This window comes from Pholcus phalangioides, unplaced genomic scaffold (assembly GCF_987345545.1).
Source record: "Pholcus phalangioides strain wild (caught in Gottingen) unplaced genomic scaffold, Ppha-v1.0 ptg000015l_1, whole genome shotgun sequence".
NCBI lineage: Eukaryota > Metazoa > Arthropoda > Arachnida > Araneae > Pholcidae > Pholcus > Pholcus phalangioides.
The window spans coordinates 60315966-60330360 of record NW_028301608.1 but is presented as its reverse complement, the minus strand read 5'-3'; the positions used below and the strand labels follow the sequence as shown (position 1 = coordinate 60330360).

Genomic DNA, 14395 nt, shown 5'->3' with positions numbered 1-14395 from the left:
TAATTGAAGGATATTATATTCTATTTAACCTTAAGGCAGTTCGTAACGGCACTCTGATAGGTTTTCATCAGAAATGTATCAGTGATATCGGCCGGTTATGCTTGCATAGTTCTTCTCTCAAATGCTTTGCTCTCTTTGAAGAACATTTTTAAGAGGAACAGATCTATCCATCGACCCGGAACGAGGGAGATTCCGTGAAAATGGTGTTAATAATTTTTGATCAATGATTTTAAAATCGGTCGCTCGTACCACTCTACCGTATCACACCACCTCCAATATATAAGCGGAAGAAAAATTTCAAAATGCCGCAATAGACATCAAACCATCAATAATAGTACTACTTTCAATTCAGACAACCTGTGAAACTTTGTCTCTCTCAGTTTTCATTTGGATTATCATCGACAAAATGGTTATGAAAGTAAGTTACATCGAAGTAATTTATCATTGGTGCTTCCATTAAGGTTAACTTAGATGATGATTGATTTGTACGATACATACCTTAGGTTTTCTTTCATGTCCTATAGAAGGAGTTCTTAACGTTTAATATTTTACGGACCTTTTGTATGAATATGACGAAGGCTAGCTCACACTTTGCCAGTAACATGAAGGCTATATACATAGACCCCTTTATAGAATAATATTCAACCAATAATAATGTAAGAACGCAATGTAAGTTAATTTACATCTCATTCAGGCTCGTTGAAACCTCTCGAAGGACTTTTCGAAGGATTTCTCGGACTCCATGCCTTAAACTGCATTAATAGAAGGAGAGTTTCTTGACTTGAAGGGCTGTTGTTGATATCAGTGACATAACACACACCACAACGTTATTGGTTAGCATCATTATCAGATGTTTACAGATATTTGTTAGTGTGTCAGACTTTCAAACATTTCCTGATTATTTAACCACTAGCGTTGGTAAACGTTTAAGATGAACGCTCAGCAAAGACGGTCTTCAACAAGAGGAACTTTCCTATTTACGACGGCTGCGAAAATCTGGAAAAGTTATTTTAGACCAGAGTTTCTCAACTTATGATCCGCGGACAGGAAGTGGTTCACAATGATGGAACTAGTGGTTCACAGGCAGACAATGAAAATTTAATTTTAATTAAATGAAATTTATTCAAGTGTTTCTAGCAAATATTAGTAATGATCCTATAGGTGCATATAATAATTTAGACACCCCTCCCTCCACATACTATGAGACAGTGGTCCGTTCAATTGTTTCAGATATTTTACTGGGTTCAGGAAAAAGGTTGAGAAACGCTGCTTTAGACGTTTATGTTTTCTCTGTAAATACTGTTTTTTTTGGAATTTGAGGAAATCTTATTCAAACGTAATAGTTAGAATTCTTAAAAATACATTTTAAGCTCAAAACTGATTTTATTTTCCATAAGTTTCTACTGTAAATTAAATTGTAATAGTAAACATTTGTCAAACTCTTTTGTTTCTAAATTTTATTTAAGTTCTAAATAAGATTATTTAATGTAAAATTTACATATCATTTAAATCCCAGTGATTTTATCCGCATATTTGAATGTTATTACCCTAAACCAACTGAACAATAACAAATTAGAAGAGAGAAAAACATGAGCTATGCTAACAGGATGCTAAAAAACGTCCTCCGAGATTTTGAAAACACATGCTCGTATTCTGTGACTATATATCTTATTGCTCTTTACTATCACCGAAAATCTATATGATTTCCTTAAAAAGTATATTAAAAATAAAAATTTTTTAGTCTTTTAGAATCTATTTTTCTTTTTGTAAGTTCAATTTTTCTATTACTTTTTCAATCTCTACATACGAAAATATCACGATATCAATGCCTTCAACATTAATAAATAATGATACGTTCTACCTTTCATGCCAAAACTGATATTTTCATTGTTTACAATGATTTGGAGGTCACATGCGCTGATGCGTAAAGTGACATGATCGTCTTTTTTATTTCTTAATACGACATTGAAAGGGAAAAGAATAACTCTATTTCTCTATACCACATTAGTTATCATTCTTGTCATTCTAAATTATAGTGTATTGAAAAAAAAAACTAGAAAACGAATTCGCTTAAAGGAAAAGATGTTGATATGTGTCCGGTCAGTCCCTTGTCATTGCTCTCCCAATTCACGGATCGATTTAAAAGATCTACACAGAGTTCATCTATTATTTTCCCCCCCTGCTGAACTTTATCAGGTTTAATATATTTATAAAAACTGGACTCTTCTACGCATGACCCTCGGAGCTTTCTATCGTGACCCGCTTAACATTTTTAGAAAATTGCTAAAGACATAGAAAAAAAATAATAACAGGCCAGTTTCAGAAACAGAACACAAAGCCAAAACAGTTTGAATTTGGGGTTTCTGATTTCATGAATTCCAGACAGAAACGTCGGCATCCTGAAAGACATAACTAATTACTCGGAAATGGTAACAGAGATATTTGCGAGTATATTGATAAAAATTTCTTATTAATGGAAGACAAATTTTAGAATTACTGAAAGTAGTAATTTTTACTACTAAGTAAGTACATGAATAAAAATTTTAAACGTTGTGTTTAAAGTGTTATGATTTAGAAGTAAAATTCTTCGTTTGTCAAAATTATTTTCAGCAATTGATCCGCTTACATTCAGTACATAAATGAGCAGACAGAACTTCAAAACGACACTTATATAAACTGGTAATTCAGGCACATGCCATTTTCACTTTAAAATATGGAAGGCAGATGACAGCACCACTTGAGTACAAAAAATACATGAATCTGACAGAGTAAATACGTTAGGGCCGCATATATACGCAGAACACAAGCTCCGATATGTACCAGTTCGTTAGAAATTCTCCAGAGGAGAATTTACGCATTGCGTGCACGGTTGAGTAGTAGTAGTGTCGATAAAGTATGTAAGTACGTTGTTTTTAACTAAACGTAAAAGAAGTTTTCGTAAAATAAGTCTGAAAATTTAAATAATATATTATATATTATAATATATTAATATATTATAATATATATAATAATATATTATTTAAATAATATATTCTGGAATATATTATGAAACTATAAAAAAAAAATACAGCAATGTGTCGGTCAAGAAACAGATATTTCTTAACAAGTTATAGTTATATCGTGTTTGTCGTATAGAAAGGTTATTTAAGCCTTTAAGTGGAAAAAGACGAGATATCTCGTCCCCATAAAAGTCTCTCATTTTACCATTGACAAGCCTAGATAGTTTGTAAAATGGATTTCTCAATGTAAAACATTTCTCTATACCCCTTACCCCTTAGTGCGCACCTGCTGAAAATCGGAAGAAAGCCTACTTTATTAAAAAAAAGATATGCCACTTTAAAAGAGGGCTTAGTGATCTCTAATTGCCACTTAAAGGGTTAAATACATAAATTTTATATCATGCTCTTTTCACCAAGCCTTTATGCATGGAATATAGTAATTTGTAATCAAAAGAGTTCCTGGGGCAAAAGCTTTCAAAAATCCATAACATACATTATCTGAAAATGATCTATCGTATGTAACGATGCTATTTTCACAGAAATGCACTGGAACAAGTAAATTTTTTTTATTATGTATCACGTGCTGCTAGTATGCGCTTGTGCATCATTTTCTGAAGCATACATATTGTACCATTAACTGTATAATCAAGTTAAGAGTACTGGCGCTTACATAAGGTTTTCATTGTTATATTGACATTTGTGTATAGAAAATACTACTGGGGGTTTATTATAGTTTTATTACCTCAGTTGCGGATCGCCAGAGGAAGCTTTACGAACGTTTCGGACACAGAAGAGTTTGAAAAAAGCTTCCGTGAAGGAATTATATGATTTGCTTTCATACAGCGCCATCTAGTGGCAAAACCTCAAACTAAATTTCTGTTCTGTACCGAAAAATACCCCCTCGTGAGAATAACTTTTAGAAAACCACATTCAAATATACCAATTCTTACAACTTTTATGAATTTTCCAACTATTTAATCAATCAATCATAATAGCACAATAATATAGGTTTCATATCACGATTTAAAGTATTTCTACTATAGTAAACCCCCTGTTTTGCGAACACTCGCGGGACAAAAAAAAATTGACCGGGGTGACCGTATTGGGGGGGGGGGGGGATTCCTGTTAAAACTGTAGAATATAGTATTCGCAATAAACTGAAATGGTTATTTATTTGAAAATGAACGAAATTTTGACAATGCATTAAAGTCATGAAAGTACATAATTATTGCACACAAACACAATTAAAATTAGTATGAACGAAATGTTCTACAAAATTTACATATTTATTTATTTATTTAAGGCTAAACCCAGTAAATATTGAATTTACATCTATTGGAAAAAACTGATCAATTGATGTTTGATGGTTTTTGACGAGTATTCAAACTCCTTCAAAATGTATTTTAGCTTCGAGACTAAATCCAATGCCTATTCGTCATTGTGTTTACGGGAAAATGTATTAATCCGTCCAGTACTTTGAAAATGTCCGAATAGTTTTTGACACTACTTTCTTGCTCCTCGCGCTTGTTTTCCACACACATTTCGTCTTCTCCAGACGACTGGCATTGCTAGTTTCTCAAGGATATTTCCTTTTATGATCTAATATTCTCACATTATCATCCGTAGGAGCATTCTAAACGGACATTAGAGATGTAAACATCAACAAGACAGAATTTCGTTCATTAATAGACCAATATAACCGTCAAATATTAGACTTGTGCTGCTATCTAGTGAGCATAATTTGGACAAAAATTACAAATATTGGTGTCTGTGACCGTATTTCAAGGTGACCGTTAAGCAGGGGTTCGAAATACATTATACAAATAGGCGTTTTGCCTGGAAATTTTTATTTGGTCGTAAAACCAGGATGACCGCATATTAGGGGTTTTACGGTATATGTCCACAAACGCACAAAAACAAATCAGTTACCGTATTTGACCAAAAAATGAAAAAGAATGAATGAATACGTTCAATTTATGAATAAATAAGCAATAGGTGGCGTCAGTTACAACCAGAAATAAGATTAAAGTATGCGGAACCGATTCCTAAATTTTGATAGATTCATAATTGCGAAATTGATTTTTCATGTCGTTCTTAAAATCCAGTTTCATTTGAATGAATGAAAATAAATGGTGCATGCAACGGAGAAAGCAAAATCAAGACGTGCCGTGCCCACTTTCGCTTTCATCTGATTCGAAATCGCCGTTGCATGAAATCAAAAGGAAAAAGATAAGCCGAAAGGCTTCAGTGGTGAACGATTTTAATTTTTTTTATATCCTTCCAACGGAGATATAAATTAGGATAACAAATCACTTGTCAAATCAGTATCATTTTAGAGCGTGATGAATGCAGATTGAGTGGACACTTCCTAAACTTCCTGTAAATTTATGCAAAGTTACAAAGCTAGGACGTATTTAGTTGTGCATGTTTTAAGCTTTCCTATTCTGAGTAGTTTCGACTAATCAGCGAAAGATGAATGATTAGAAAATGCAAATATTTTACTAGAGTTTCTTTGGATTGAAACTCGCACATTAAATCTCTTTCTACGGTGCTTTAGAGAAGTTACAGTGAAAAATAGTTCATTGAGTAACGTTGAAAAATACTCTTATTTATTTCAATTAGTGAATTATTATGGTTTTACTATGAAAAAAATAATAAATTGCATTTCCAATAACATCTCAAATTTCATTTACCATATCTCTCGTACGTCAAAATTGTATAAACCATAGTTTCTCAAACTTTTTATCTCATCGCCCCCACCCTAACTCAAACGAACCCATGGGATCTTATGCCATACCCGTAGCTTCTATCACTCCGCTGGACCATTCCATCCTCCACGAGAAGGTGATATTGCCACTTTGTGAAACATTAGACCGAATCTCGATTTCATGTCAAATGTGTTCAAAGCGTTAAAAATACACCGACATAAAGTTCGGCACTCTTGTCCCTTCAATTACAGTTTAAAACTTGAAAGATTATTTTTTATTCGAGCTGATAACTTTTTTTTCATAGTTAATGACACTTATTGAAAGCTGGAAAAATAATTAAAAATACCCATTTCAAATTGTGATGCTCATACAGGGCCTTATTGAAGACGTGCAGAGCCTAAAAAAACCGGACATAAAACAAAGATAATATATTCAACATAAAAAAAATATATTGAAGCGATATTACTTTCCAAATACATAACTACCTTCTTTGTGTTATTCAAACTACAGTAAGAAAAAAATTTCGGGTTTTGCAAACTTCAAGGGGAAAAAAAATTCTGGCAAAATATTGAACAAGATAGCAAAATCACAGCCACATGCTCTGCAATAAACAATGAGTTGTCTTTATTTGGGTATTTATCAGCATATTTAAAATATATTAAATAAAAAGAATATGACCTCATCTTCTGCGCAAATGTGATTCTGAATTTCTATCTGAAAACTGGCTGCAGTACGCATGTTTAAAGAACCCTTTGAACATATGCAAAGCTCAAAGTTACACATTTAAAGGGTTGAAGTATTTAAAATACACCAACATTTGATGGGGGCACTCTTATCCTTTTAATTACAGTTTAAGGTATGGTTTTTGAATTGCAAGGCATATAGATAGAAATCAATCACCTTTTTTCATGAAAAAAGTCAATCCAGTAATCAAGGGAGTAATCGGGACAAAAAAAAAAATCATATATATACTACTCATACAAGCACTAAACATCCTTATTGTCACTTACGAATTCAGAAGATAGATAGCTACACTTCAACCACATGACACGCACACCTGAAAACATGTTCATGTTAGGGACTTATTAAAGTTGATGTAGTGTTTTCAGAAACAACGCGATTTTAGATTTAAAAAATAAATAAAATATTTACTGACATTTATATTTAATTTCTCTTGTTCTACTCATAATGTCTGTGAAGTATTACCTTTTTATATTAATTCAAATCAATTATTTCTCCATAACTCCTCCCAGTGCCGTCTTAAGGCATGGGCCCACCCTGGCACGGCCCGGGGGCCTCAAGCGAAGAGGGGCCTCACAAAAATTAGATCTGATTGAAATTTTTGAGAAGTTGTTTGATAGGGCCTCAGAAAAATCAATTGGCCCGGGGGCCCATGGTACTCTTAAGACGGCCCTGACTCCTCCTCCTATTTTTGCCGTTCTTCAGGTGTAAGAAAACTGAGCACTTGCTTAGAGTACACCGAATATTTGATTTCATACACAGTTGACAATATTTCATTGAAAAGCTATAAAGTTTTCAGTATGATAATATTTTCAGCATAAATTAGTATAGGGTTGGTGAGCTGAATTTTTCTTAGCCGAATAACCTTGGGGGAAAAAGATTAAAATAGTTGATTTTTGTGAAAATCTGGTTTTTTATATCATAAAACAATAGAAATAAATGGTAAGAGTGCTTCAAAATTTAAAAATGCTATGATGTATGTTGTAGGACGCCAGGAGCAGTACGCAAATAAAATGCAAAAATATAATAAGTAAAATTAAATATAAATAAAGTTAAATGTATATAAATTTTTAAATATATATAAAATAAATAATTTTTTTGTAAAAAGTTTTGAAATTTAATTCTATACAGGAACGCTAGAAAACATGTGACATACGCATCCTGTCAAATGACATTATGTCCTATTATAAAATAATTATTGGTGATATAAAGTATCATATGAGGATTTTTGCATTAATTGTGAAACATGTTTTTCATTAATTGAAACACTAGTTTTTATTGAATTACACAAAAATTTATTGACAATATAATTTTTATAATGTGCACATAATTATCATCATAATATATCATCACTAAAAGTTCTATCGCATGGTCCTATATTACATACTTCAATATTATTTTTCAAGAGGAAAATTAGTAAGTAAATTTGTGGAAAATAACGTGCTTTTAAATATGCGTTCACTGTAGGTATTTAGTAGATCACCAACGCATAAAAGAGATTTAGTTATTATTCATTATTAGTTCCGAGGAACGTGAAAATAATGATTACTGTTCCAATTTTTAAAATTATTTGAACAGAATATTTTTGTTTCCATGTGGCGTTACTCAATTATTTGAATAACTTCATGAGAAAAAAATTTAACACATTACATTGCTATATTCTATGATTGCAGGTTATTTTGCTGTGCATGGTAGCCGGAGTTGCTTTGGCTGGGCACTACGAGCATTTCAAGCATGAAGATCATTATGAAGAGGTATGAATTCCTCAAATTATTCAAAATATTGCCTTTGTTAACAAATATGGTTTTTAAAAAATAAACGTGATATTGATGAAGTTAATATTAAACACACACATTTATTCATTAAATGTTTTTAATGTGAAAACATGTGACTAAATAATTTTTTTTTTCGCTGCATAGCATCATGCACCACAGCCCTACAAGTTTGGCTATGAAATAAAGGATCATGAGGGCAAGCAGTTCAGACACGAAGTTGGTGATGGACATGGATCCGTACACGGCAGCTACGGATACGTCGATCACAAGGGTATCCATCGGGAAGTTCATTACGTCGCAGACAAAAATGGATTTCGCGCTGAAGTAAAGACCAACGAGCCCGGATCAGCCAATCAAGACCCAGCCAATGTCAAGATTCATTCAGACGCTAAGCCTGAACTTCATGTTGAAGAGCCCACCATCCACAAATACGAGCATAATCAACATCACCATCACGGTTGAAGAATGAGAAATGACCATTCATGATCGGACAATTATGAACATTTTCCACTCACGTACATACATGTGCAAAGTATACGGACGTGATGACAGCGATGGCCAGATTGTTTTGAGATGTGAGATAATGTTATGAACTGTTACATTTTCCAACACATTGCTTTATTCACTTTCATTTCAAATAGAAGAAAACCCGACAAAACCTACTTTTCATTATTTTTTAAATTGGAACAATTTTTTTCATAACGGGTTTCCTCACAATTTCAAAAAGCTCTATGAGACATATACTGTATATTGTATTATATTATTTATTATATTATAATTTGTAAATACAGAGTGAATCAAAACCCACCAGACTTTTCGAAAATCATAAAAATCGGGAAAAAAATTCTCAGTTTTTTTATGAACTTTTGAAGTCTTTGGGGGGTGACTTAGAGGGTGGCTTTTCGTTCATCCTCATGTTTTGATGAAAAATCGAAGGTAATTTTCTACCTTGAACAAAAAAAATTTGCAATCATCTCAGTTCAATTATGTCACTTTAATTATATTTAATTATTTGGTATATATAATTACAATTATTCAATATTTAATCATTACATTTTTATATGCAAAAATAATGAAATAAATAACCAAAATGTGTACCAATATGCATTTTTTTTTTAACTACGCAGAAATTTAGCAAATTTTCAACTTTAACATTAGTGAATTTGTATTGTGAAAAATTCATACCTATATATTGCTTTGTGTATGCGTGTGTTTCGTTCGATTCCGTGAGAATGTGATGGTTCATAACATTTCTTTGTATGATGCATTTTGTGTATCTGCGAAGTACTTTTTTGCCAAATGTTTTATTTTTACATATTAGCGGTTCCTTAAATTTTTTGTTGTTCAAATGTTGTTTTGGGGGTGTATTATATTATACTGAACTTCTTTCTTTTTTGTGCCTAGTGTTCATTTCTATTCAAATTTTATAAAGCTTCGAAGCATATTATATGATGCAGCCATAACTTCTTTGTCATCGCTTGTACGTATATTACTCCAATGAAATAAAAATAAATATATATATAATGTACGGTACATTTATTGTCTCTTCGTTCTGAGAACACCTATAAATATAATATCAATCGTTATTAGGGTCTAGGATTTTTATGCCGTAAAAACATAAAAATAAGCCACAAAAAATCTGAAAACATTCCTTCATAAATAGACCAACCATATTTTCTCGAGTAAAATACAAGAAATTGCGGAAAATTGCCAATCATTGTCAGAAGTGATGCCAAATATACACAGATAAAATTGGCAATTGTTGCTAATATCAAGTACATAAATTAAAACTAACAGCAATTGGGGTGGAGGTAAATGGTCTAGTGGAAAAAGAGCCCGCGAAAAATAAATCATTTCATTGTGTTGCTGAAATATGCAAAATATGAAAATATGCTCTAAAATATGAAAATATACCTTAAATTCTGAATATAATGAAAAATGCCTTAAAATTACAAAAACCATGTAAAAACTCTATTGTGTTAAAATAGCGAAATGCGGAAAATCATAAAAAAGTACTCAAAGTCGTAGAAATCCTAACCCAATCATTATAAACATTAATAATATTTACTGTATTCATCCTACACCCTATGTTCTCCTAAGCGTAATGAAACATTCGTGAAAATACGTAAGAAAAAGTTCTGCAATTTACTTTGGGAGAGTATTAAAAAGTCAAAGTGTGATAGTTATTAAGCTTTAATAACAATAATAAATTTTACGAAATAGTAAACAATAATAATAAACACCGGGAAGTGCAAAGAGATAATATTTGATGTAATAGTTTTACATAACACCAATAAAATAATAAGTTTTTGAAAAGGATATTTAATATTCTGAATGGACACTTAATATGCAGAAAAAAAAACCATTTACAGTATAAAGAATTTAGTTATACCACGGTAATACTGCATAAAAATTGTATTACCCAATTACAATGTGGTATGGCATTTCTCTTCAACTGGTATTACTTAGTAATTATCTTTCGTAGTTGTAATAGCATATTTTTTGGATTTTAACGCTTCAGCAACCGTGCAATACGCATAAATTTCATTCAAAGGAATCAGCTGCAGGCATTTTGAATGGAATTTTTGTACCACCTCGCGGCTGACGTAATTATCATGATACTTGCAATAGAATAAATGTGGTCACAAATACACTCAGTGTAAAAGTTAATCTGAAGAAAAGAAAAAATATATTTATCGTAGAAAATATATCCGTGTATATTTTACAATTTTCCCTCCCTTTTTCTGAATTTTTCTCAAAATAAAATTAAGTACCTAACTTTTCCAGTTGTTTATGTATATTTTGGGATGTGTGCATTAATTACTATTTGGATTTTGTCGACGTCGACCAGTTTTAAAAGAACATTTTAATCATATAAATAGAGACAAACTGAATTTTTTCATCTTTGATACATATATATCATTAATAAAGTTTGGACTTTTACTCCTTAAATGGGGATCTAAAAGATACCTCCCATTTTTTTTCAGTTTTTTGATAACAGAAGGAATTGTAATTTTATGTGAAGACAAGTGCTAAAGAATGGCAACAGATTTAAGCCGAAGCACATCAAATAAATAAATAAATGAATATAATTAACAAAAATAAATAAATGAAAATGATTTCGAAAGCCACTGACAAAAGTAAAGGGTGAATTAATTTTAATGCAGAAAAATAAGATAAATTTTGCAAAAAAATGCTATAATAACCAAATGCGAAAAAGTTGTTTCTGACAATATTTATCGTCGCAGAGAGCAGGCAGATCAACAATATGATGCTTACATTTGTAAGAAAATTCAGAAATTCACTTCCGTTATGGAAAACAAATGGCAGCATTTTTGGAACACACTATCTTAATTTTTTTTATTAGTCGACTCGTTTGCACCTGTCACGACGATTCATAACATTTCACAAAGGTTTCTGATTTTGTGTAACTTATCTCTGTGTATATTTATTCTATTTGTAAATTGGGAGAATGAATAAACATTTTCCCATGGCCATGATTTGTAGGGCAAATTGCTTGAATTGCGCAAGCGACAGAGCCTGGTAGTATTCGGTAGGTAAGTTAGCTCTTTCGGAACGCTGATATAATATTACGTTAGATGCATAACACATTCCGACATGCGGATGTGTGGATCAATTGGATATTCCTCAGAGGAATGCTTACTTGCTGTATGTACTGTCAAGTGGTGGTAGTAACAGCAGTAGTAACTATTACTAAGTGCGTTGAATGAAAAAATAGGCATGTATCGTTTGCTCACTCAGAGAAGAGCAAGCTCGCAGAATTTTCCAAAACGAATAGTAATAGTTGAACTAAATAGACACGTCTAAAAGCAGTGTTTTTATTTTTGAACTATTAGCGGTATCCTCACGCATCCCAAGGGATCAGTATGATCCACCCAGGGAATTTGTTAGTATTAGTAGATATCTATGGCCGAACCCAGACCTGGAAAGTGAGACGCTAGCTCCCGACTGCCAGGCAGCTATTTCGATAATAACTAAAAATGCTAAAATAATGTACGAAAGCAATAACAAAAATCCATCAACTATTTGAATGGATATTTAAAACATTTTTGAAGAACAATAATTTATTACTTACACTGTTATACGACGGATTTCGGGAATAGCAATTACATTTTGAACAATTATCTATGCTTTATTCTGACCATATTTTATTATTATTATTATTTATCATGTATTATTCATGACTATATTAAAATAATGAAATAAAATCAACTTGGAAAATCTCTTATACTCAAAAAGAGTACCTTAGTGACTTTTAACCGACCGCAATTCTAGGGCATCGTCTTATGAGAGACCACAAACCAGTATATTTATCTCAACTATTTTTCAGAAGTTTTTTCTCCCCATTTGCAAGATATACAGAAAAATATATGCTCCATTGAAGTACAGCCCCTAACTCCTCTGTTGCTAAGTGGTGAGCGCACTCGTCCGGCGAACGAGGGACCCGCTTTCGTCTCCCGGTAGAATCAAAGATGAGTTTTTTCCTTCCTTAAAAAATCAACATCTCAAAAAAATAAATATCTTCACAGTAGGTGGACTGCTTTCTGCATATCTTGCAGCTGCTTTCTGCATATCTTGCAGCTGCTTTCTGCATATCTTCTGCATATCTTACAAGTGGGGAGCGACATCATGTCATATATTTCATTCTTTTGTTTTATTAGAAGTGTTCCTTGTTTTTTACACATTTGTGATGCTCAGCGAACGAAAGTCTTGGCTTACGAATTTTTCTTCTAATGAAGATTTTTATGCGATTTTTCGATAACTCGGCTAACAAAAATTTCCGTTGATATGCACCTGACAACATAGAAAAACCACGTCGCGAGCTAAATTTTAGAGCCAATCATCATCAGAATTTCTATCATGCAAGCCCGAAACTGTTCATGTTCACCTCAGAATATTTTTGCAGACGTACCTACACTTCTGAAAGTTTTTGAACCATTTCGTGCAAAATGAGATTCAGCTAATGTAAAATGCATCGAAAAAAAAAGTCTGTGTTCTCAGGCAGGCCCGTAGCCATAAATTTCATTCAGAGGGGAGAGGAAACCACTTGCGTTTCGGGGGGGGGGGGTTCAAAGTGATAGATAAATAGATTTAACTACCTCTTTACCCCTTTTTTTCAGTTATTTTCTCACATTTCGGGGTGGGGGAACAGACTCCCAAGTCCCCCCTCTCGCTACGCCCTCGTTCTCAGGGCACGCGTTTTCTTCAGTGCAAGACTCATAGCATCAAACTGAACAGTCTGGACATTCTACGAGCTTATCTTTTCCGTCTGAGTGTATCAGACACAGAAATGAGCTGACCAAATCGCAAATGGAGGGGGGACGCCTACGAACTCGACTGAGTTGTGTCAATACCAGACTGCAGCTGGTGTTGCTTGTGCACATAGGAAAAATAAAAAGATCTCTTCAGTATCTCATCTTCCTGTAAATTCCAGTTCATCTATTTTTGAAGCTGTTAATGTCAGCGTTCGATCAGTTTTTGCCTTATTTTTAGTGTTCCTTGGTGTTTAAAAAAAAAAAAAATTTTGGACAGTACCTGGAATGAACTAAACGATTTTCTATGGAAACCTATAGAAAATCGTATTTCGGTAAAAGATTTCAGCTAACGAACGTGATTCTAAAAGGAATAATCTTCGTTAGCCGAGGTAACACTGTAGTGATAAAAATTAATGGATTTTATTCGCAAGTAAAAAGAAAGAGGCTTGACACATGGACTTAAACTATTTTTCACTGAAGCTCTCCATCAACATATCACACAACTCGGCTGGGAATGATTAAAAGTAGTGAGAGAACGCGATGGCTGAGCATGCTTTTCTTTTTTCACTCCTAAAGCACCTATCACTGATAATTTCATTAGGTCGTCACGTCGATTGTCACAGCGAGGATAAAAACCAATGACAAAATGTAACCAGGCGACAAAAATCAGGGAAGAACAAGCGGTAATTAGCCGCTAATTTCCGGAAATGAATTTAGCATCTCTCTAACTTAACACACTGCATATTTTTTTCAAGGAAATGCTCGTCACATCTCATAAAGTCAGTAAGTACGACGAGTACTACTTATTGACTTGGCTTCTTTTTCTGCTCATTTCTAAAAGTGAAAGACTGAATGCTTGACTAAGTTCATCATTTCCATTTGCGTGAAGCACTTCT

The 14395-nt window shown here is 32.9% G+C and overlaps 1 protein-coding gene across 1 annotated transcript; it reads left to right on the top strand.

Moving 5' to 3' along the window:
* Positions 1 to 313: 313 nt before the first annotated feature.
* Positions 314 to 9716, top strand: LOC149076374 (cuticle protein 10.9-like). Its single transcript, XM_089245534.1, has 3 exons — positions 314 to 418; positions 8122 to 8202; positions 8368 to 9716. Exons 1-3 carry the CDS (start codon positions 407 to 409, stop codon positions 8683 to 8685), a joined length of 411 nt encoding a protein of 136 aa, XP_089101660.1. The 5' UTR covers positions 314 to 406; the 3' UTR covers positions 8686 to 9716.
* Positions 9717 to 14395: the final 4679 nt, after the last annotated feature.

What these genes read in the sequence shown, in the direction of transcription:
- LOC149076374 (XM_089245534.1), top strand. An exon ending in ATGAAGATCATTATGAAGAG is followed by an intron (nt 8,203 to 8,367) that starts GTATGAATTCCT and finishes TTCGCTGCATAG; the next exon opens with CATCATGCACCACAGCCCTA.